This window comes from Caloenas nicobarica, chromosome 5 (genome assembly GCF_036013445.1).
Source record: "Caloenas nicobarica isolate bCalNic1 chromosome 5, bCalNic1.hap1, whole genome shotgun sequence".
Classification (NCBI taxonomy): domain Eukaryota; kingdom Metazoa; phylum Chordata; class Aves; order Columbiformes; family Columbidae; genus Caloenas; species Caloenas nicobarica.
Genome location: NC_088249.1, coordinates 12,838,748 through 12,863,775, shown reverse-complemented (window position 1 = coordinate 12,863,775; position 25,028 = coordinate 12,838,748). Strand labels below are relative to the sequence as shown.

The 25,028-nt window shown below is 44.7% G+C and overlaps 1 protein-coding gene across 1 annotated transcript; it reads left to right on the top strand.

Annotated features, from left to right (window-relative positions):
- The first annotated feature begins 3,090 nt into the window (after positions 1-3,090).
- Positions 3,091-24,484, top strand: HHIPL1 (HHIP like 1). Its single transcript, XM_065635928.1, has 9 exons — positions 3,091-3,366; positions 8,047-8,693; positions 11,033-11,176; positions 11,772-12,100; positions 14,309-14,435; positions 15,324-15,469; positions 18,474-18,555; positions 20,390-20,472; positions 23,054-24,484. Exons 1-9 carry the CDS (start codon positions 3,091-3,093, stop codon positions 23,656-23,658), a joined length of 2,439 nt encoding a protein of 812 aa, XP_065492000.1. The 3' UTR covers positions 23,659-24,484.
- Positions 24,485-25,028: the final 544 nt, after the last annotated feature.

Sequence of the window (25,028 nt, the reverse complement as noted above, 5' to 3'; positions counted from 1 at the left end):
TTGGCTTTTAAAGCTTAGACCATTAAACTCCTCTTAAGGATGGAGTTCCAGACACTGGGTCAAACACTGGTGATTTGATCACATTCCTAAGCAATGTGCCCACATTCCCTCTGTCCAATGAACACTAACAACTTCTAATCTATGCAGAAAGAGTGAAAGAAACTGGACGTTGCACATTCAAGGAGCTCATCTTGAGGGACATAAATAAGACTGTCTTTTTGAGCTGCAGAGCATCTATGAGTTGCTTTAATTGTCTCTAAGTATTTCAGGTTTGATATCCAAAAATTATGAACATTTTTTAAGTGTAGGATTTTTGTGCTTTTAATGTTGTGTTGTTTGCAAGCAAATACTGCATTTTCAAACCTGGTTTCTTCAATTTCACCCATCAATACAAATGCTGATTTTGAGAATTAATTGAAGTTAACTAGTAAAACTCCTATGGACTTCGGTGGGGATAGGAGCAATCCAATATATTTTAAAAAAATTATTTAAAAAGTATGTTTTCCATAGTTAATATACAACACAAAATATTAAATTGATTGATTCAGGTCATTAAGCACAAGGATGAGTGTTCAAATTATCCAAATTAAAAACGAGTAATTTTAATACAAAACATCCTGCATAGCAAGTTCTCAAACTACCACGTGATTTTGGTGAATACTGACTAAACCAAACCTCATCTCCATTCTGTAACTGCTCCATAGATGCGTTTTATTGACCTCAGGTAGCAAAAAGGGCAACTTCAAATCTAGAACGTCAGGTCAAGGGCAGCAGCAGCTCCCTTCCTGAGCTTAGTCTCTATAGATGGCTCAGCAGAGAACTCATAAAAAATGACAAAACAGTGACTAAAAATATCAATAAACTAATTCTTTAAATTGTGCCATGAGGTGAGTCACCATTGACTATCCTTATTTTATGAATGAGAGACTCCAGGGAGAAAGAGAGGGACTTGGGAACAGTGTAAGTGAAGTCTCCAGGCAGGGCTGGAAAGAAAAGCCAGAGCTGTGTGCTGCTACCCACCACAGCACAGATCCCTCAAACACAGCCCATGAGCTCCTACCTGTGGCCTGGAAAGCCTCAAAATACAGCTCAGAACAGCAAGATGTAAAAAAACCCAAGCCATCCTTGACAGAACTAGCTCATTATTGAGGTCGAGGCAGCTACGGTCTCCATTTCATCAGTGCCTTGCCCATGATCTGCTGTGCAGTCTCCAGCCTGAGGGATAACCAAAAAATTGTCCTGTCTGAATGGTATTATAAATGCACATAGAAGACTTTCGAACTGTATTTTATGCCATTTTTCAGATCAAATCTGTAGTTCTTGTTCTACAAGGCATTTCTAAACATGCACAGCATTTAATTTTCCTGTCATTTCTGAAATGTTGCATGGATGCCAAACTAATCAAGAGCTGTAATAGCAAATCAAGAGGCTATAGGATAAATCTCATTATCATAGAATATGTTTGGTTACTGCAATCCATTCTTTGTATATTAGGAATTCTTACAAGGTTAATTAACAATGGCTAAAAACAATCACAAACACTGAGACAAAAGCCAGTGTTAACCACAGGAATAATACATTAAATGGGATGAATAAGGAGATGCATTTACATTGGTTGTTTTTATACAAATATGGGATTGCATAACTGCATACTGGGTTGGGTTTTTTTTTTGCATGGCATGCAAAGTTTTCAGGGGCAACAGCTAGATCATGTGCTTTCCAATGCACTTACCAAGGTTGCCAATGAAAAAGTGGTTTTAAACAACCAAAAATAAAAGGGCAGAGATTCCCCAGTGAGTTCATCAGGTATTCTGGTTGCCTGCACATATGCAAAGTTTTCAGTGACCTTAGCAGCAGTTACATAAGCATATGGAGAGGAAAAACAAACTCATATTAAATGCTGTAACACATATGGTCTCTCCTGACAGGATGTTCCAAGCCATGCAGTGATTTTACAGTCCATATGCACTGTACAGCAGTTCTTTAGTCTCAAAGCAGGAGTCAAAAATAGCATATCAGCATGAACTCCACATTCTTCATCTTTTATGGACAGTCTGCATGTTAATAATGAAATACGTAACACACTGCAACTTGCTGCATTTAACAACAGAAAAAGTGTATAAGTAAGATCAAGTCTATATGGGACTTGATCTTAGTAGATGACATCATCACATATGAGATATATGAGATATGAGGTAGATATGAGATATGAGATATGAGATATGAGATGACACATGACATGAAAAAAATGAGCATTTGGAGTAAACATTTTCCCAGGAAAGTATTATCAACAATTGTATTTTGTTTGGGTAAGGAGTACCTGGACCGCATGGAAGGAGCACTATTCCAAATGGAAAGAGTATTTTCCTAATGGGAAATATGCTGGGCTCTCTACACTACACAGTGTAAAGCCTACGCCAGACCTTTCCAGCCTCCAAGCTGAATCTAATGAGAATCTCATCCCAGGACAAGATAGGATGCCAAAGGACATAGAAGCACTAGTTGTAGCGAAGCTAAGTTTTCTTGTTTTTAGATATGTCCGTCAACTGTACAAACTCAAAATGCTATTATCTGCCATATTTTGGTCATATTATATAAAAAATTCAATAAAAGAACCGAGCCAACCAGTCAACGCTTGGGGAGTCATTCTAAGGAACTTGTTCCCAGTGTGACATATCCCAGTGTTAAACACTCAAGTGTGACACCCTGTGCTGATTGTACAGCCAAGTACCTGCCAGGTTGCCGTCTGGGTGGAATCAAACTAAAAACGCCTTTCCAAAACCACCACCGAAACGTAAGCGCGTCGTGCAGCAGCCGCGTCCCTAAGAGCCCAGCGCTGCCGAGCCAGAGCCCAGAGCCCGGGGCCGCCCGACCTCGGCGGCGGGGAGACCTCGGGGCGGGCGCGGCGGGACGGGACGGGACGGGACAGCCGTTCTCCGCGCCCCTTCTGCCGCGGGGGAAGCGGGGCTGCGGGGCCGCTCGAGCCTCCGCGCAGCCGGGCCGGGCCGCAGCGCCCCGCGTCCCACCGCCGGCTCGGCCCGGGGAGCAGCGCTGCGCGGTGCCGCCGCCCTCCGCGCCCGCGGGGCGGCCATGCGGGGGCTGCGCGGGGCGCGGGCGGCACTGGCGCTGCTGCTGGCGGCGGCGCTGGCCCCGGGGCCGGCGCGACCGCACCCGCAGTGTCTGGACTTCAAGCCGCCGTTCCGGCCGCCGCGGGGCCTCGCCTTCTGCCGCCGCTACGCCGACTTCGGCTGCTGCGACCTGAGCCGCGACAGCGCTCTGCTCCAGCGCTTCTACCGCCTCAGCGCCCGCCTCGACGGGGCCGCCTACGCCGCCTGTGCCGGGCACCTGCAGGACCTGCTCTGCCAGGTGAGGCCGCGCCGGGCTCCCGGGGGCTCTGCTGCGCGGGCGGCTCCCGCTGTGCAGACGTTTCAGCCGCACAGGGGCTGCCACTGTTGCACCACACACGGGGCTTCAGCACGGTGCTTTTCCCATGCAGGGTGCCCTGGCCCAGGCATGGGTGCTACAGCTCTGTCAGGGTGCTTTGGCCCAGGTGTGGGTGCATCTACCTATGCAGGGCTGCATCAAGCCCAGGTATGGATGCTTCAGCCCAGGTGTGGATGCTTCAGCATGGGTGCATTGGTGTGTGGGTCCAGGCACAGGTACTTTGGACCTCACTGGGATGCATGAGCCGTGACACAGACTCGTCAGCCCAGGAATGACTGCACCTACCCATGCAGGGCTGCATCAGCACAAGTAGAGGGACTTTGGACAGCCCAGGAGTGTGTGAGCTGTGGCATTAGTGCCTGGTCCCAGGAATGGTGCATTGCCCCATGTGTGGGTGCATGAAGGGTTACTGCAGCAGCCTTGACGTGTGCTTCCAGGCACTGTCAAGGGCAACTGTCCGTCATCTGTGGACTTTTCTGCCTTTGGCTGGTGTTTGAAAGAGGAATAGGGATGGTTTGCTTTAATTTATGAGCAGCAGTGCTCCAAGATGGTTGTGTGGGCAATTATAATTTGCAGACCCCACTCACCCGGCCAGGGTTAGATGCACCAGGGTTAGGGGACCTGCCTGCACAAAACATGCCCCTTGTTACGGCCAGCTCATGGATGGGATCAGGTGATTTTTTGTACTCGGTTACAGCATCCTGAGATGCTTTTGGCATGTGCCAGGTGCTAACAGTCCTGATGGTGGGTGCAGAGTAATGCCTGAGGATGTGGCCTAGAAACCTCTGTGGTGGCCATCCTGCACAGGGGAAATTTCCACTCAGGGTTGATGCTCTGTGGCCAGATACGATAACAGGATGATCACAGTCTGTGCAGAGCAAAACGTGTGGCCCTATCATCAGCAGTGGCCTTGTGTGTATGAAAGTGCCCCTGAGACAGAGCAGTGGCAGCTCTGTGCTGTGCAAGTGTAAATCTTAAATTAATTCAGACAGCAGGGTTTCGTCTGCTGTGCTCAGATGGGATCAAAGTGGCTTTGCAGAAATCCCACTCTTAGCATTTTGCAGGGTACTTCTTGTGTTCCTGAAAGAGTGAAGAGAAAGACAAGTCTTTTCCACAACATCTTCTAAAGATTTGACTTTTATTTCATCTCACATTGTACTGGAAGCAAAAAAACCCTTTCAATATGTTCCTGAAGCAAGCAGTATCCAAAAGTCCATTTGCAGATGGGAAACCAGTTAGCAGTGCCTGCTAAACACTGCTTCTGTCTCTGGAAGTGATAAGTAAGTCTTCTGTGTGCATCAGAAACCCAACTGTTGAAAATTTGTTTAGAAGCAGTGAAGTAAATGGGGATGGGAAAAATGATTCACTGAAATGTTCTGATGAGCTCAGTGTATCACCAGCCCAGCTGTGGCTACAAACCATCACCTCTGGCCATGCAAGCACAAAATGGAAGTTCAAGCATTGCAAACACTCCAGAGCACTCTGCTTCCATTCATTCATTATGTATACAATTTAGGATATAAGGATATAGATCTGAATTAATAAGTGGGTTTCTGTGACTTAGCACGCTTCTCTCTCTTTCTGCTCACAATTTATGATTTCTCTCAAATGTGATCAAATTATTTTCACAAGCATCTCAGCTTGTATTTGTGGTAAGGATTCCTACTTCTCTTAAATTGTGATTTGCTACATGGTCCTGTTTCTGTTCCTTGTGGAAGGGCAAATGGAAGAGCAGCAACATCCTTCCCTCCACGCTGCCCATCACCCCCCAGCCCCAAAACAGGGTTTTTCCCCCACCCAGAAGCAGGCTGAGAGGATGACTTTGGCAGTGGGTCATCTCTCTGCCTGCCCCACAGCCTCAACACCCGGGAGTATTTTGATGGGGGGCAGCAGGTCTCAGGGATGTGTGTGGATGTTGATTATTGTGTGGTGGGAAACAGGACACCAAACTGTGGGAGAGCAGATGCCTTATCCTGCTTCTCAGAGAACAGCTTGCTTAAAGGCTTGAATTTCCAGATGGAGGCGGAGCGGGAATGTCAGGGATTACGTGAGGAGTCCCGTTGCTTCCTCTGGGCTGAGAGCAGCAGTAAATAAGCCATTGTTTGATGTAGGTGTTCATCCAAATTTAGATCATTGCAATTCCTCAGATAAATAGTTGCCTCTGAATTCCTGGAACAGATAGGATGGATTTGGCTAACGTGTCTTAATGCCACTTGTTTTATTTTCTGATCAGTTATTTTCATAGTGCAAGCTTGTTCCAGCCCTACTGGAGTTACTGATCATCAGCCCATTAGTTTCCTTGGTCTTTGGACCATGTAATAGTTTAAAATGAATGGGCAGACCATGTCATTTGGAAATGAGAAATTAGATCTGTTAGTGATGCTGGGCTGTGACTGAGTGTAGAGTTTCTCAGTGTTTTGAGTCAGTGAACGTGACAAGACAATGCAAAGGGTAAAAGACCGCAACATTTGATTCAAAAGCAGGGAAATTCAGGATCAGGCATCAGGATTCATCTCTTGTGGAACAGAAGTAGGAAGATATTATAACTATATCTGCAAAATGCCCTGAACATGTGCTCGAGTAGTGTCTGGCTAGTGATAGATCTCTGTGCATCACTGCCCGTGTAATGCCACTGTAGATCGCCGTGTGCCACCAGGAACATGGTAAGGAGTGAAGAAGTCATCCACAACTGCTCCTCAAACACACCTGAGGCTGGGCTGAACAGCCCACAGCAGCAAAGGGACGGGGAAACCACACCTCTGTGCTATTTGTAATTCTGATGCTGAAGCCAGGACATTGCTGGCTTTGAAGGAGGCTTTCGGAGAACCAGGTACACCCAGGCACTCAAGCGGTGGTCTTCTTTGCTCTGAATGTGTAACTCCCGTAGGCAGCAACAGACTGAGCTCCCCTCCAGCCCTGCCTTCATGTTCCCTTTCTATCTCGTTTTAATTTTGTTTTTAAGGCCAAATTTTCAGTCATTAGCTACTGCATCGGCAAATGCCCCAGCTCTTTCTGTCCTTGGCATACCTCATGTAACCAAGCCGAGTGCTGTTACCCAGTCTGCCCGTAATTTCAGTGTTTTGTGCCGCACTCAATCTCCTTTTTACCACATTAATTGCTGCTCATTTGAAGGCATAATTACCTTCATTTTGCAATGAATGGCTTGACATTCCAGAAGGAAAGCTTATTGTACACTAACAAGCTGTTATATGGCCTCTCAGTTTATAATGGTTTGTAATGGAAAAGAAAATAAAAATTAAATATTGTGTGTACTTATCAGCTAATTTAAATACTTCAGTATCTCAGATGTTATATCTTTTCAGCTATTGAATAGTGCTGTAATCTGCATGAAGAAATAGCTCCCTATAGATTTAGAAACAGCTCCCTATATTTTTTTTTAAGTAAGCTGGTTTTGATTGGAAGAAGTGCATCTAGGAATTAAAAAATGCAGAATTTATTCAAGAAGGATAGTTTCTATTCCTACCTTTCTTGCCTCAGTTATTTAGCTGCTCTGTGAATATAACTGAGCCTCCACCGAGTCATGTTATGTTATTTGAAGAGCACTTTTGAGATGCTTGTCGGGAAGATGTATTGCAAGTGGAAAATAGTGTGTGTTTATTACAAAGAAAAATCCTTGCAAAGCAGAACTGAGTCACTTTGGTCAGTTCGTAATTTACAGATGGTTTTACTGGATTGCAGTGGCTTTTTACATAAGGAAAATGTTCTTGTCGGAGTTCTTGTACTGGAGAATACAAGTGAACTGTGTAAACTCGATTCAGTCTTTAGGCAGATTTCCAAGGCTGCACCTTGCATAAAGTAGGATTGTGCTGCAGCCGCTGCCAGCAGACCTTGCCTGGATTGCAGCCGTTTGGTGCTCGTTCTCTGAAATCCTGTAGCCTGAGCCTCCATCACAGAACTTGGTGACCAGTGTCGTGATCATGAGATCAATTTCACCACTTCCAATCAGGTATATAAAGTGTCTGTAGGCAAATACCCACCAGCAAAGGCAGCTGGACCCAAGCAAGGTTGGTGTGTGCACTGACAGCATCCCAGGGCTGGGTCTCCTTCTCCTCCTCTCCTCCTACACTTTCTCATCCCGCTTTGTCCAACCTGTAAATCACATCTGTGTTTGAGGTGCACGTCTGTATTGTTGGATGACCAAGTATGGAAGTCATAGGCTTTTGCCCCACCGACCTGTCCTGTTCCCTCCTTTGCCTGGAGAAGCAAGATCTGAATCTTCTTAGCTAACTCATAGATAAAGTCAGAGCATCCAAGACAGAAAAGTCTCTTTGTCCCCAGTACAGTCTACTAGGGCGATGCAGCAAAATATGTGTCATTGCTGGTTTTCTAGTGTTAGTGCTATGGCTGGAATAAATGAATAACAGTATACAGGAGCCAGCTTTCACTAGGAATACTGAAGATCATTTCTGTGAATGCTGACATAAACCTCCTTTCTAAGATCTTTTTCTGTGTTGATACATCTTTAGAATATACTACAACATATGTTGTAATTAAGGTGAAATTTCTCCAATTAGTATTGCTGTTCAGCTGTTTCAAATCTGGTCCAAAAAATGGCTTGAAGCTTTTTCTCTGTCCCTCTAGGAATGTTCTCCATATGCGGCTCACTTGTACGATGCCGAGGATCCCTCCACCCCCGTGCGGACGATACCAGGACTTTGCCAAGACTATTGCCGGCGAGTGTGGCAAAAATGCCGCTCCATTTTTCGCTATCTCTCTACAGACCAAGAGCTAATTGCACTGGAGAACAACATGGCAAAATTCTGCCGCTACCTGTCCTTGGAGGACACAGACTACTGTTTTCCACACCTGCTCACTAACCAGAACCTTAACCAAAACCTGGGGTTAGTGACCGCCGACGCGGAGGGCTGTCTCCAGCTCTGCCTTATAGAGGTCGCCAACGGGCTGCGCAATCCCGTTGCGATGGTGCACGCCAACGATGGTACCCACAGGTTCTTCATTGCGGAGCAGGTTGGCCTGGTGTGGACCTACCTCCCCGATCGATCCAGGCTCGAAAAGCCATTTCTGAACATCAGCGAAGCCGTACTTACCTCACCTTGGGAAGGAGACGAGAGAGGTTTTCTAGGTATTGTCTTCCATCCTAAATTCAAATTTAATGGTAAAGTGTATGTCTACTATTCAGTTGAAGTTCGTTATGAAGAGAGAATCCGAATCAGTGAGTTCAGAATTTCTGCTGCTGACATGAATGCTTTGGACCATGGTTCTGAAAGGTATTGTACACACGTTTCTCTAGCAAATGTATTTAAGATCTCAGAGGGCAGCTTGTGCATTTTTAAAGGCAATTAATTAATGAGACTTATTTAGCTTGATGCTGTTCTTGCATTCCAGTGTGGTAGCAATTCAGTCTAAGTCCATGTCTAGCTTACTGAGACAGAGAATATGCCTGTCTTCTGTGGATGAACTGCACCCAGGGATAAATCTTCTGACATTTCTCAGTTCTGGTATGTCAGAAGATTTAACTGAACATTGATGAAATGTTATTTACAGTTAGTATTTTGGGGGTTGGGTTTTGGTTGGGTTGGTGTTTGGGTTTTTTTTTTGGTATTGTAATGATTACCCTTTGAAATAGACTTCTGCAAAGCATGAGTGAAATTCATTCCAAAGCCAAAGGTTTCCAAAATCAGTATAAACAAGCTCAGTGATACTGGAACCAGGATGTATTTGGCCCCATGTTTCTTCATCTGAATGACAGCTCAACCCTGTGATATTACAAATTTAATATCAAATTAAATAAAATGCAAACCACTGTGCTATTACTGAGTACATTTTGGTTGGAAATTTTATTTGTTTGACTCTGATCCTGCAGTTGATCCACATTAATATACACAGATAATGAGAGGTTTGTTTGTGGAGTCGGTCTATATATTTATCTGTTGCAGAACCACATAATAGAACCACTGTTTTAAGAGACCCTGGAATATTATTAATGTTAAGATTTTTGCTTTGTTACATGGGTCGTATTAGGGCTTTCCAGATACTCAGCAGTGGATGATTCTAGCTCAAAAATGCACTTATCCTAATGATAGAAATGGGAGGCTGGTTTATCAAGCAATTACAGCAGTTCAGTGTAACTAGTACTATAGATGACAGGTGAGGGGAATTTAAATGTGGTCCTTGGGAAAGCAAGTCAGGAGCTTAAACCTGCAGATGCCAGGGCCCATGAGCTGTCTCGTTTAAAAATCCTCAGGCTCTACATTTGTAACATTTTCTGTGCTTATTTAGCTGATGGTTAGTACAGCAAAAGCTTAAGAAAACAAAATTGTGGTCCCATTGTGCTTGTGTAGGCACGGCTCCCACTGACTTCATCCTGAGGTGCTACCCAAGAGGGAGCTGGGGCCAACACGTGCTGTACATTGCCTTAGCAGGAAGGCCTGTGTCTGTTTGCTGGCAGATTTTTGCTTGATGGTTTTTTGGTTTTTTCCATCTTCTTTGGGAGGATGAGGAGGATTCACCTTGGTGTCCACACAGGATCCTCCCTCGCTCCTGCTGCCTGTGCGCCCGTGCGCAGTTCCCCCAGCTCAGAGGTGGGATGTTCAGCAGCAGGTGACAGAATAATTACGTAGCTGGGTTGTTCCTTCCCAAAATTAACATTCTGATCACGATTTAACAATCAGTACTTTCAGAAGGGCAAAAAACTTACTAAAAATGAGGTGGTATAAGTATTATAATTTGGTTTTGCAGCTATTAAGAGGCACTGTCAGCATGAAATCTGGACTTTTTTAGAAGCTGGAGTAAATTAAACTTCAATTGTTATACCCGGCAACCCCTGCTGCATGTATTTGTGGCTTCAGCTTTCTATAAAGTTATATTTTTAGATATTTCACCCTTTTCTTACTATGAAAGGGATGCCAGGTGCGTAAAATAAACAGATAAAAGTAAGAGAGAGATAGGTTTTAAAATTAAGCTAAAGCTTGCTGGTACAGCTTTGAATAACCTTTCTCAAAATGTTCATTTGTTAGTGGGGCTGTTTTTAACCACTCTTTAAGCTCATAAACTCCTGTGTATGTAATTATCATTTATGGATTCTTCTCTCTGTAAGAATTTGACTATTACTTAATGTTTGAAAAGTTTTAGGTTCGCCTTGAAAGCGCCTGTCAGGATTGTGCCACATGCTGTACAGATGCACACATGGATTGGAATCCTTTGTCTTGCAGTTTACAATTAGATTTAAGCTGAGATGACTTTTCCAACAACAAACAAACAAGCAAAACCAAAAAAACCCACCAAAAACAGTTTAACAAGGAGGAAGAAAGAGTCAAAGGAAAAGTGTAATTAATTAAAAGTATATTCTGTCATGTGATTTCCCAGATTTTCCTTATTACTTAATTTGGTGTTTCTGTAATCTGGAGAATACGTTGGAATTATTTAAGGTTAGAAAACCCAATAAGCTATACCCAAGTAAAATTCAGTGATGTGGATATGAAGGAATTTGCATCAAAACTGATCTGTGGCTGCTTCCGTGTGTCAATGGCAACACTGGAGTGACGTTGCTCTGCCCTCTCCTTAGGGCTTGTGCAGTAGGTAATGCCTCCTCCCTGGTTTTGCTTAGGATAATCCTGGAAATAGAAGAACCCGCTTCCAACCATAATGGAGGAGAGCTGCTCTTCGGAGATGACGGTTATCTCTATATATTTACTGGAGATGGAGGCATGGCTGGGGATCCTTTTGGGACCTTTGGAAACGCCCAGAACAAGTGAGAGACCCTAAAACCTTGCGTATGCCTTATGTCCCTCCTGTCACCCTTGGGTTGAGAAGAGAAACTGGGGGATGTAAATCGAGGGGGATTTTCTGTCTTGGGTTTACTGTTTCCTTAAGGCCCACACTGATGTTTGTGCAGATGTGTGGGCATATAGACAACTCCTGTACCTCCATTTTCCTTAGGGGAGGTTATCAAGGTGTGTCTTTTCTCCCTGTGAACAGCAGTAGTTCTTGAGCTTTCCAGCTGTCTGCTTGGAGACCAGTTTTTGACAAGTGGAGGGGAGTCTGTGATATGGAAGGAGTGGACCCATCCCTGTGGCAGCTCCAAGGCACCAGTGTACATCTGTGGGGCAGCAGGCCCTGGGATGTCAGTGCCATAAAGTCAGGCTCTTCGGTGGCCTGGAACAAATGAAATGGTCTAATGGTCTTGAAATGGTTGGGTTTTTTTCAGAAATATTGAAAGACTTGTCTTTTCCAAACCAGAAAGAATGATACCCTAGCCTGCTAAAAAAACCCATCCCTGATGTTTAACCAAGGTCTAGTTTTATTTCTTTTTTTTTCTTTTCCTTTCACTTCTTCTCCCAACACAGATCAACCCTGCTGGGCAAAGTGCTGCGGATCGATGTGAACAACAACGACCGCGGGCCTCTGTATCGAATCCCTCCTGACAACCCTTTTCTCGATGACCCCATGGCTCGCCCCGAAATCTATGCATATGGTGTGAGAAATATGTGGCGCTGCTCTTTCGATAGGGGCGAACCCCAAACCAAGGACGGGAAAGGGCGGCTCTTCTGCGGAGACGTGGGGCAGAATAAATATGAAGAAATCGACATCGTCGAGAAAGGCAAAAATTATGGCTGGAGGGCAAGAGAAGGATTCAGCTGTTACGATAAAAAACTTTGCACCAATTCTTCAATGGGTAAATAGATATTGTCTCTAAATTACTTGTGTCTCTCACCATGCAGCTTTCTGCACCATCATTTTTAATTCCTGCCTCCAAAGCCTGGTTGTTTGATGGAAAACACATATTTCTGAGATGCAAATCTATGCTGTCTCAGTCTAGAAGGGAGCTGAACTGGAAATAAATATTCAAAGTCTAAATGTTACTATCTTTGAGTTAGGAGGAAAATGAAACATGCTAGCTGTTGTTTTTCTAGGCGATCTGTGGTGTTAGTCAAATTGCCTGGTGGTTCTGTTGTTTGGGGCGACAATTTCATCTTTTCCACATAAAATAAGCTTTCCTGCAGAACCAAAAAAAATTTGGAGCAGTTGTATTTTTCTCCATAACTCACAATTAGTGTCCTTATTTTAAAAAAAAGAGAAAGTATTGTGTAAGCTGGTCAACTTTTCAAACCTGGATTCAGGGTGTTGGCTGGCTGGCTAAATTCCAGTGTACGTGTGAAGTCAGAGTGTATTGTGTTGCAAGGTCTGATGTGGACCACATCTTGTGCTGGAGCATCTCCCCAGAGATCCAGGCGGGCAGTGGGCTGGCACTCATTTGCACTGGCTGAGATTCTGGTTTTTCTGTGTGCTATGTGGTGGTGTTTAACTTCCTTCCTTTTATTAACTTAGTTTAACTTCCTTCCTTTTATTAACTTAGCTACAAGGACAGTGGTAGTGATTAAGTGATTTTTTTTATAAAAATTTTGAGAGCAGGGAGCAGATTTTTTGCAATCCTTTTGCTGAAGCAGTTGTCAGAGAGCCCGTTTAGTGCTCTCCTGTGTGACAGTGCTTGTGTGAGCATTCATGGCAAGCACTTTACTGAGGTCTCCAGGGATTTGGAACAATTTCTTGTGCCCTTAGAGACCCTTTTGTTAGAACAGTGAAATGTCACAACCCCTTTAAAATGATAAGTGAAGCTGAAGTGTAGAAAATACCGGCTTTACATTCAATGCCCTTGGTGCAAGTACCTTGCTGGCAGAGCTGCTGGCTTTGCTACTTGAGGCATCTGCTACATGGGCAGGGAGAAAGGCTGTGAGGAAGAGGAGGGGTGGGTACCGTGAGGAGGTACCTGTAACACAAGGGCTACGGAAGACATGGAAGGAAGCATCCAGTGGAGACCCTCAAAATCAGGGCATCTTCCTCTGTTTTGCCTCTGTCTTGTGTTTTAACTTACGTTTTACAACGAATCTTGCCTGTGCCATACCATAAATATTTGATGGCCCTTTCAAGTTAAACTCCCCTGTCTCAGAGAAACAGAAGCTGTTTCTGCTGACATCTGACATATCTTTTCATCAGTGCCTGCAGTCTAGAGTTACCTGTCTTTTTTTCCCTTTCACCACCGAAACAAAGCTGCATTGGGCAGACATCTCCTGCATGGGTGCACTGACTCTAAGAGCAACCTGCAAATTAGAATCATAGAATCACAGAATAGTTCGGGTTGAAAGGGACCATCAAAGCTCATCTAGCCCAACCCCCCTGCAATGAGCAGGGACGTCTTTAGCCAGATCAGATTGCTCAGAGCCCTGTCCAGCCTGGCCTTGAACCCAGGGATGGGGCATCTACCACCTCTCCAGGCAACCTCGGCCAGTGTTTTACCACCTTCATTGTAAAAAATTTCTTCCTCATGTCTAGCCTAAATCTCCCCTCTATTCATTTAAAGCCTTTACCCCTTGTCCTGTCACAACACACCTTCTAAAAAGTCTGTCCCCATCTTTCTTACAGGCCCCCTTTAAGTACTGAAAGGCCACGATAAGGTCTCCCTGGAACCTTCTCCTGGCTGAACCACCCCAACTCTCAGCCTGTCAATTTGCAGCGAAACCAGCCAGGCTGTGTAGAAATGGGCCAGAAGTGGCACTAACAGAGCTGGGTTGTAGCTGAAGTGAAGGGCTCAGGAGAAGGGTGAGGTGTGTGGGTGATAGAGAGCGCTCAGGCTTTTCAGGGATTCGGCTTTTGTCGCAAGTGAAACGCTGGCCGGTCTTGCTGAGCTGGCTTGTCCTTGGTTAGCACAGCCAGCGTGGTTCTGAAAAGGTGAAAATCACACTATGACTCCATCGGCACTTCACTTTATTACAAAATGCTCGAGTGAACCTGATTGTAGTGTGCTAGTGGCAGAACTATCTAAATAAACAGCTGTTCTCCATCATATGTAAAACAACGCAAGTCACAGGTCTTTTCCCCCCTACAGATGATGTGCTTCCAATTTACGCATATCCACACAAAATGGGGAAATCTGTTACAGGAGGCTATGTCTATCGGGGTTGTGAGTCTCCAAACTTGAATGGCCTGTACATATTTGGTGATTTTATGAGTGGGTAAGTAAATAGTTCAGATACTCATGAAGCCGTACCCCAAGCTGAAGTCCTCCAGTGATACTACACCTGCCTGCAAGTGCTCATGCAGCCTAACAACGGAGGACATGCTGCTGCTTGCTGCTTGCAGGCACTGCATGGAGCCTGACTGCTCATTACAGCAGGTTCACGTGGCATGTTTTATATAACCTTTATTCCATGGTGCTGTGCAGGAATGCAGTCTTTGCATTCCAGCAGCCCTCGATGCTGATGATTCACGTTGTATCAGTACAAATAAAGGGGGAATGATACAGTGTTCATTTAAAGTCCTTGAAGTGGTGTAAAAGAGCATTTGAACGCATCCTAAAAAACTTAAAAAAAAAGAAAAAAACACTGATGCAATGCTTTGAGACACTGAAGTTATTGGAAGAAAAAAATATATTGTCCAGCAGTGACTCTGCTGCAAACCTGTGACGAGGCAGGCATGAGACTGCCTTGTTTTCCCCCCACCTCCTCTGCCTTTGCTGTTGTGCATCCCCCAGCCCTCCCGCACGCAGCCCCCGCACCGCCTGCCCCAGCTGATGCGCTGGTCCTGGGCGCAGGAGAGATGCTCCAGAGCCACGGTGGAGCCAGGTGCTCTACATCTGTGGCAGGGCCCTGCCAAATAGTCTGATATCCCTTAAACCCTCCTCTGTTGTTTTTCCATGTGCTTGTGTTGCCTTTTAAAGACAAGGTGTTGCGGAGCCATGTAATGTGCTTGTTTTAATATTAACAATCCTTTGTTTTTCAGAGGAGCTGCAGTTCCTATTGCAGCTTATGTGGGTAGGAAGCATTAAACATCCTTTCAGGTGTCCTCATTACTGTTCATAAATCATCTTGGCTGTATTGCAGAAGTGTTCTTTTGCCTTGCAGACGCCTGATGTCTTTGAAGGAGGATCATGCTACCAGAGAGTGGAAGTACAGTGAAATCTGCATGGGGGCAGGACAAACGTGCATGTTCCCTGGGCTTATCAATAACTACTACCAGTACATCATCTCCTTTGCCGAAGATGAAGCAGGTAATCTTTTAACTTTATGTCACGCTGAATGGCATGCTTGTGGTTCCTCTTTGGAGTAAAAGACGGGAGAAGGGGTCAGAGAGGACTCCTGGGAGGTGTTGGGTGCTAGGGAGGCAGAGCACAAGTCTGTCAATCTTTAAAGTGCCGATGGGTGAGATGCCCAGCATCTCCCAAATATCAAACCAAAGTTACAGTCCCAATTTTGAGGCAGGGGGATCTGGAGAGGCAGTTCCCTGCAGGAGTGAGGCTGAGCATGCTGCTGCCCGCACCCCCACGGTAGAGCACAGCTTAGAAAAGAAATGCCGTTCTTCACAGTGCCATGCCATGGGGAATACAGGCCCTGAGAGGCTGAAAAGGTGATACCCGAGTGAGCGCAAGTCTATGGTCTTGGCCAGTCAAGAAGGCTGTTGGTGTTATTGATGGGTACAGGGAAGCAGATGTAATCAACAGTAATTATGAACTAGCTCACCCTGACCTGGAATATTAGTACCTCTTGAGGTGAAGCAGAATGAAAGCCCTATGTTATGTCTTGAGTGAGGCATCAGCAAAAAGCTGCTTAAGTCCATATTTTATTAGTGCCAGCTGGGATTTTGCCTTGCATGGGACTGAAGGATGTAGTCTCAGTGGAGCTTTGCATAGCTGCATTTTAAGGCTGGAAACATTCTGCTTTCTAGGAGGGAGCTGCTGTGATTTGAAAAGGAGGAAATAAAGAGTCCGGGGTGAACGCTGGTGATCGCTCCCTTTGTTCGTACAAGGGTATGGTTAATTGCCGAGCCCTGCGGCGGGGCAGGCAGAGTGTGCAGCCCCTGGCTGGGGACCTGGAGAGGATGAGCCCCACAGTGTTTAGCCTTATTGCTAAGTAGCCTCGTGTGCGATTCGGCAGAGCAGGAGTTTGTGTTCTGTCCTGTTGTGGGAAGGTCCTGGCTTGTGGTCAGAAGTGCCTGCTTCCAGAATGCCCCAGTTTTTAAACTTCTGTTTTTCCTGCAGATTATGTCAGGCGTGGATGTAGCACAAATGCAATATGCATTGTATGTCATATAAATGCAAATTTTGTAATGTAAATGCAAATATTTTAAGTATTAGGTCAAAAGTTTGACTTTGGAGTTTTGTCTTTTTTGGAGTTAAAATCCATTTTCTTTAATCATTAATGTTTGTGGAAGGTAGAGCTGGTTTGCAGTACTGTGGAATGAAGGATATCTTACTCTAAAATCAGAATAACAGTTTAAATCAGCTTTATGCCAGTTCAGAGGGCTCCCAAGTGCAGTATCAGGCTGTTAACTGCAGCCCTTGCTCATGCACTTGGGGGGCCGCATCTGCCTGGTCCTGCACCTCTGAAGGGGTGAAACACTGCCCTGTGCTTTTCACACATACTTTGCCTAAGTATAATAGAACTGAGTGGGACATTGGGCTGGAGTCTGTTCTCAGAGGTCGTTATTTGCCTTGTGTTTGCTTTATTATAATGGAAAGAAATCTGTTGATAACAGTTTAGTGAATTTTCTTTATCTGCAGGGAACAGTCCTCTCTTGCACCTTTTTGTGTTCCAGGAGCCTGGTTTTTTACAAGTTTATCACATAGTTTATTTTAACAAGCTTTTCTTCACAGAAGCGTTTGTTTTTTGAGGTTGTTGCTCTGATGAATGTTAATCCAGCTGGTGCAGTGGATGTGTTTATGCGGTGGGGACACCGATATTTTTGGCTCATTGCACAGCCGCTACAAAGCCAGCAGCCCCGTCCCCTGGCAGCTGAACGTGTCGGGGACACCCAGGCACTGTGCTGTGTCTGCAGGGCTCACGCGTGACAGCCCACATGCTTCGTGGCCCGAGCATCCATATTTCTGCTCGATAATTTCCAGGGTAGAGGGGTGGGATGCAAGTGCGCATCGCAGCACCGCGAGATGCAGTGCCAGGTGATTCCTGTCCCAGTTTGGATCAAGGCCACCTCTGGCTGTGGTTAATGGAGCTCACCAGAAAAAGGAATAAACCAGCCAGGAGTGGCCAGAGGCATCTGGTTTCTGCCCCAGGAGAACTTGGAGGAGCTCAACCAGGGCAGCGCGGGAGAGAAGGGAGGAGGAAGGAGGCTCAGCAGCTACAGCACCAGCTGCCACCAACTGCCCCCATCTTCCTTTGCCCACTCTGACCCCTCTGCTCCTTCTCCTCTTCCACTTGGAGTACCCATAGGATCCCCAAAGAAATCTGCCTTGCTCTTTAAGCAGGTCTTCTTTGCCTCTTTTTCTTCCTTTTTTTTTTTCTTTTTTTTGGAAATATTGCAAATTTGTATTTTCTCTCCTATCATTTTGATTGCACTGCTCAAGCACTTGAGCTGGCAAAAGAGAATGGACAGTGATGGAGGGACTGCTTAACCTGACCTCCCCTGCACGACAGGAGTAAAAGTATGGAAATGCAGTTAAGAGAAAATAAGTCAAATAAATGGTGATGGACATTGTTTGGCTGAAGGTCAAGCCCTATCCATATGACCTGACAGAGCCTTTCATGACCAGACCTGCCTTTCATGTGAGATACCGTCTCATGTTGTGAGTGTGCTGGAGAAGGAAAACCAAAATCTTGTTCTCCTGTAATTCACCTCAAAGGAGGGCTTCATCCAAAAGAGCAGAAGACAGTGTGAACAATCTTAATTTCCTTTCATTTTGTTTTGACAAAGGGAATTCAGGGTCTGACAGTTTTGCATTAGTGAAGTTAAAGGACACAGACCAGACTGAGATGACAGCTGAAGTCTGGGCAGCTGAACCTGCAGTGGAAATTTGTCCAAATAATGTTTCATGACAATATGTAAAAGCTCCCACCCACTAAGAGTATTTCATGCCACTGGACTGCAATTGAACTCTCACTACAAACCCAAATACAAACCTGCTTTGTTTTTCTCCAATAGCCAGATCTCCACGTCAGTCCCAGGTTTCTTGATGCTCTGTGAGTTAATGCCCTTGTGCTGCACAGAACAGAAACTCCATGGAGAGTTTTCATGGCTGCATTTGGTTTTTTTTTCTCCAGGGGAACTTTACTTCATGTCTACCGGCGTACCAAGCGCCACGGCTCCCCATGGAGTGGTGTACAAAGTGGTGGACACCTCTAGGTATGAGATGTTCGTGTTGCAAAGCCTAAGTGTGGTGTGGTGTGTCCAGGTGTGGATGTGATGGATGATGTTGACTGACTAACCAGCTCTTCTCCCATGCTGGGCCCTTCTGTGGACCTCAATCAAGGAACAGTTGGAGCAACCCGTTGTGGGTCTGCTTTACTGCCGTAGTCGTGGGACTCGGTGTTGCTTGGTGATCACCAACTTGCTATGGGGCCTGGTGGTGTTATGCAGGTTGGGAGATTTGTTCTTGAAAGCTGAAGGAGTATTTTATGGGTGGGTTATCTTTCTTGGATACAGTTTCTCTAGATTCCTGCTCAGAAGGAGGCAGTTTTTCTAAAGGTAGTTTATTCTCAGCCCCTCTCCATCCCTTGTAGTCAGGCCCATCTCCCATAAGACCCCCGTGCCCGGGCAGCTGCAGCTGAAGCTGACCCAGCATGACCCACAGTGCTTTCTCGGGAAAACTAGAAATGAATGTCAAAAAGTATGTTCTTTTTTGTGTTTCAAAGAGGAAAGTGGTTTGAACAAGGAAACAAGACCATTGTTACACCTTCTGGATCCCATGTGCACGTATCTTCAGACTGGGCAAGCAGGGAATAGCTGTGTTTTATGAGAAGACTTATAGCTGTTTTTTCCATCTTCCTGTTTTTTAAGTGTTACTATTATTGGCAAAACACCAAAATACTTTCAGCCAGACATTCAGAGTCAGACTTTTGTAGCTTTTATTTTTTTTTAAATGGATTAAATTTATAACTTTAGCTATCTGAGCATTTTTGAACCAAACCCCTTTCTGGTTTTATGTTGGAACCAGACCCCAAAGTTAAACAGCCCCCAGAGCTGCCACGTATTTTCCTCCAGCTCTGCTCTGTCAGGAGCATTTTCCATTATCTAACACAGTGGAAGAGTTCCTGTAAACTGGGTATTAAGAGGCTGGTATTATGCAACCCTTGCAAAAATGAAGAAAGCAGAAGTCAAAAGAACATTGTAAGTTTAAGTTTAAAAATAATTTTCTCTAGTGTGTAGAGTACAGAAAAACTCACAGGAAAATTCATAAAAGCAGGGAACGTCCCTGTGGCAGTAGTCCAGAGAGGAGCTCTTTGCCTTCCACAGAAATGCAAATGCAAAAAGTCCTAATTACAAAGGAGTTATATCCTCAAAATGCAAACATCAGGCATTTTTGAACCAGTTTGAAAACCTCTGAAGAAGGTTGCAGATTAGTAAGCCAGACAGTATAGGAAAAAGTGATGAACTGGATGCAACTTCTCAGAAGTGAGATACTCCTCCAAACTTGTGTCAAAATAACATGTCGTTCTAAGAGGAAGCCTTCATAGGAGACATGTAAGAGTCCTTGTTTGAAACTAATGCATTTTTGGTGCTGCTTTTGTAGTAGTTCGTCTTTTGTTTTGGCTTTACATACACAGTGGGTGATTTCACGTCTCTGAAGACAGCCTGAAAACTTGCGTACACATGACCTTTATGTCAGATGTTCAACATACACTGTCTAGTTTTGTGATTTTTATCTACAGTCTGATTAATCTTTTTCTGTAATGCTTAAACCTGCCAATGTTTTAGTTCCTTAATGGATTCCGCAATAGCAAGTGAAAACACAGCCATAGGACTCCACTGCCTTGTGTATATTTGGACTTTGATCAACAGAGATATGTGATTGTTTAATTATGTTTTCTACTGTGAGAGATTACTTGGATCATTTAAACAGACATTTATTTTTTTTTCCAATGAGCATTACATTCATTAAAGAACAATGGGAAGCAAAGACTCACAATGCCAGGGGAAAGGAATTAATTGTACGCTGTATGTGTCCCTTTTTTTGCAGGAGAGCACCACCAGGAAAATGCCGAATTGAGCCATTGCCAGTGAAAGTAAAAAGCAAGCGCATCCAGTTTGTGCCAAAGGAAAGTAAGTGTCACTGTTGCTGTTTATTACTGGTGCGTGTTAGCTGGCAGTAAATACAAACTCCAGGCTCGCAGTGTCTCCACATGTGTGGAGACCACCCAGAACTTCACTCTTCAGAGTATCCTCAAATTTAATTCTCACCAGCTGTTTTGGATCTGAACAGTTTGTTCAAATAAGGCATAAGGTATCTCCCCTCTCCCAGATGTGTTGAATCTTCTCTGCAGTTTCTGCCCCTGTAGGTTTTCCCTTTTCCGTGCTACATCGTACCTGTTTCATTACGACCACCTTGGTTTCCTCATAACTTTACTGAGGTCCTGTGCTTGATGGTGCTTTTCAGTGCCAAGTGATTTCTCGATGCCTTCAGGAGCACTTCAGGAGCTGAAGGACATGATGGCTGAAGGGTTGGGAAGTGGCTCATTGAGCAAGGTGGGGGCTGAGTCATTGTTAGCTGTGGGTGAGAGAATATGGGGTGAGGAAACACTCCCAAAAGAATCGTCATGATCAGCCATTCAGATGAACTTTTGGTTTATCCAAACCCTCCAGGGCTTTTTGTTTGTATCATGCTGAGTGAAGTATTGTACTGCTGAAGCTGGAGCAGTCAACAAGGTAGCTGAATCTGCAGCAGACCAAGTTAAATGCAAAACTCGAAATACGCTATTAGGATTTCAAAATTAGATCAGGCACCATCACCTTTCTTTTCCCCTGTGCATTTTGTTTACACATGTAAGTACCTAGGCAGTACTTTAACCACTTTGCCATGAAGTTAATATTACTGTAGGAACTCTAATGTCAGAATACTCTAATTTTTAATTACATTAATCGTTTTACATTGCATTTGAGTCACTGACAGTTCCTACAGCTTTGACTTCAGGGCGGAATGAGGGCACTCAGCACATTGCAAGATTGAGTCTTTAAGATGGAACAAGATCTAAGGCTAATTATTAACTGTTGACATGCCCGAGCACTCAGCACATCTTCAGAAACATTCTCCTTTGCAAGCTGTGCATGCAGTTTCCAAACGCTGGTAGCTTGGTTCATGTTCAACCAGCTCTCTCTGTTTCTGCTTATGCTTTATTCTCTATGCAAGTCCAGCGTTCATATTTTTAAACTACATGTATAACAACATCTTTTGGGTTTGTTTACAAGGTAGTTTTCATCATAAAATAAAAGAAACAGTGGGAGAGATTCTGCTAAGTGTCTCAAGAACTAAATTCCTGTGTAGGTGAAAACCAAGCATGAAGATTTTGATTCAGAAGAACGCAAACAGGACTTGTAGCTGTAAATATTTTGCTGTTTTGGTTAGTGTTTAGTGTGAATGCAACAGAATTGCCAAAGCATGCAGCTTGCATTAGCTGGATGAGTGCATTTGTTGGAAGTGTATTTAATAAATAGCTTGACAAAGAGTAATATATAATAACAACTTGATTCAGTGAGGTGAAAAGCACTCCCAGGTGGCCATTAGCTTTCAGGCAGCCCTACATATTATTTTATGAGTTCCAGGATTTTTAAGTGCTTTGCCAGATCAGGCTCCAGCAACTGAGGTGTGCGCAGGTAAGGCTTTCACCCTTGTTTCTTGCCTTCAGAACTTCAGCTTCCAAAGAAAGGAAATATTTTCATGCCACAAATACAATTCCTCTCCAAAGAGTGTTATTTGGAAAAACTGGAGTGCTGTACGGGTTTGTCTTTTGGGGACAATAGATATTAAACACAAATAAGACATATTTTCCCTTGTCTCTGTACTACAAATGATGAATGAGAATGGATCAATGTTGGATGTATTTCAAAAAGTTGTGATGTCTTTGCAAAATCTATGTGACACCATCCCAGCTCAGTAGATTGTTATTCTGAGTAATTCTGAATTGCTTCTTCTGACAAGCTAAAACTTATTTTTAAGTTAAAAATAGAGTGCTTGTGAATAAACAAGTCCAGTAACGCCTGGAAACTGTGACAGCAAAGAATTTTCAGCTCTTCAGAGTTCAAGGCTCTTTTATTTTTTTCATAAGGAAGAAAAAACCCAAGCCCAAATCCTGTTTTATGTGTTGTCCTGGCAACTCTGCTCCTTTTGCACATTCCAGTTGCCAGAGAGAATTGATTTTGAATGTTCCTGATTTCAGCTCCTTTGAATAAAGCATCTGGCCCAGTGGGGAGGCCGAGCTCCTCTGGTAACGATCCAATCATTAGTAATGAAGAGAAGAGCAGAAATAGTGCTGGTTTTTAAAATGCTTTCAGCAGGGGAGAAGGGTAGGGTGGAGAACTCCTTTTCTGACCGTGAAACTCCAGCGCCCACCCTTTAGTGGCCAGGCTGAAGTTTTGCCAATAAATCGCTTGGATTTTCCTTCTCGGGAGAGGATTACTCGTTGGCACTGAGCCCCGCCGTCCTCTCTGCTAACTAAAAGCAGCCGACATTTTTCGCTGAGGAAATATTGGCTCACTGGGAGCGTTGTTGCTTCTCAACAGCATCAAGTCAGCAAATTCCAAGAAATGAGTTAAGTAAGTCAAAAATCAGTGCTAGTTTCGTATAGTTGTATTTAAGTAGCATCCATAGAGTGACAGACTCATGGTTTCCTGGGTTTTCCCCCAACAGAGCTTATTGTGAAAACACCAACACCACGTCCCCGGCTGAAGGCCACGGCCGAGGTCCCAGGGGGAGGCAGGACAGACCCCGAAACCCCAGACGCACCGGCCGTGGACTGGGTGGGCCAAGCCCCACCGCTGCCGGGAAACCGGAGCCGGACGCCCCCCACGCCGACACCCAGCGGCAGGACCCCCAGGCCCCGCAAGGGAGGAGGGCGGAGGGGGCAGCGCAGGAAGAAGAAGCCCCCCAGCACGGCCCCGCCACTGCGAAACGGCGCCGTGCGGCTCATGGAGCAGCGGGGCCGCGGCCGGAGCCGGGGCCGGGTGGAGGTTTACATCGAGGGCGAGTGGGGCACGGTGTGCGACGACGGCTGGAGCTCGGCCGCCGCCGCCGTGGTGTGCCGCCAGCTGGGCTTCCCCTACGTGGTGCGGGCCAGCAAGAAGGCGGAATTTGGGGAAGGAAGCTCCCTTCGCATTCTCCTGGATGATGTGCAGTGCTCCGGGCAGGAGGAGACGCTGCTGGAGTGTGCCCACGCTGAGGTTGGCACGCACAACTGCTCCCACGAGGAGGATGCCGGCGTGGTGTGCAGCCGGGAGGAGGTGGCCGACTGGTGACAGAGGAGCTGGTGGGACTCAGAGCACGGCCCCTTCTTGCCCAGCCCTCTAAACCAGAGTCAGTACTGAGGGGTGCTCTGCCTTGAGGATGCGGCGTCTTGTTCGAAGGGATGTTGCTGTTCTCTTTGTGTTCATCCCCATCCATCTGCCTTGGAGGCAAAGAAAAAGTAAAACGAAGCAGTGACTTGAGGATGTTGTGGGCAGTGACTGCAATTGTATGGGGTTTTGTATAAGAAGAAAAACCCAAACATCAACCATTATAGGCTAGAAAAATGTGCATCCTATTACCACTTTCACCTTTCAAAATACAACATTCCCCAACCATGTTTCACAGTGTTTTGCCAAAAAATAAATTCCAAAATGACCACGCTTTGCTCTTGCTTGTGGAAGCATTTGTATTGTTTGGTTTGGTTTGCCAGCTGCAGTTCTGAGTGGTGGTTTCTAAGTATGCATAAATCTGTGACTCTATTTGCAGGATACAGAAGTAGAATTTTTGGTTAACTTTCCATGCACTGGTTTAGAGGAAAAGGATATCTCTGTAATGCTTTATATTCGTATAAGCCTATTGGTTATCAAACATAACTGCATCTAAGCAATATTAGGTAAATTAGGAAATGTCATAGCATACTGCCTGGAAAATATTTATTCAGTTTACATTATCCTAAGTGAAAAGAAAATCTGGCCTTTTTTACATAACAGGATCATTATCCAGTTTAGCCCTGAAGATACTTTGTACAAGTTTCTCCACTTTCTCAAACATTGTGAAGCCACATGTTTTTGCATTCAGTTTTTCAGAGGTGTGAATGACTAGACAAAAGGTAATGTACTGGGGTAATAATCCTGCAATATTTACCCCTTTTGAAAGGATATTAAAAAAACCCAAAACTCATTTTGTCTGAAATGTTTTTTTTTTCACCCAAGTGGTGATTGGAGACACATGGTCTCGTCTTCTGTGGTTTCTCTGCACTTGCTAGCATTTTGCCTGGTTAAGTTTTCCCTGATATAATCAGGATAGGTTTTAGCTTGCTGCTTACACAAGAACATAAGAAAGACAAGATGAAACAAATGTAAAATGATGACTGCATCCAGAAAAGTTCATAAGCAAAACCTTGTATCTAAAGCTCTTACTCTAGATGTTTATTTTAATTCCCCAATTAGTAGTTGACAGTGTTCTTCTTAGCCTAAAACATTGACGCATATGGTAAATGAATGCGGTTTTGTGTTTCCTGAACTGTCTGATATACACATTAAATACTGTTTTATATTGCAGAATATCTTCACAATACAAAAGCAGATGATCAGAAAAATAGCAACGTCTCCCTAGTTCTTTTCAAGTATAAAGGAGAGAGCAAAATACTACTCTTACTTCA

What these genes read in the sequence shown, in the direction of transcription:
- HHIPL1 (XM_065635928.1), top strand. Translation starts at nt 3,091, where the DNA reads ATGCGGGGGCTGCGCGGGGCGCGGGCGGCACTGGCGCTGCTGCTGGCG. An exon ending in TTGCACCAATTCTTCAATGG is followed by an intron (nt 12,101 to 14,308) that starts GTAAATAGATAT and finishes TCCCCCCTACAG; the next exon opens with ATGATGTGCTTCCAATTTAC. An exon ending in CCAGTTTGTGCCAAAGGAAA is followed by an intron (nt 20,473 to 23,053) that starts GTAAGTGTCACT and finishes TTCCCCCAACAG; the next exon opens with AGCTTATTGTGAAAACACCA.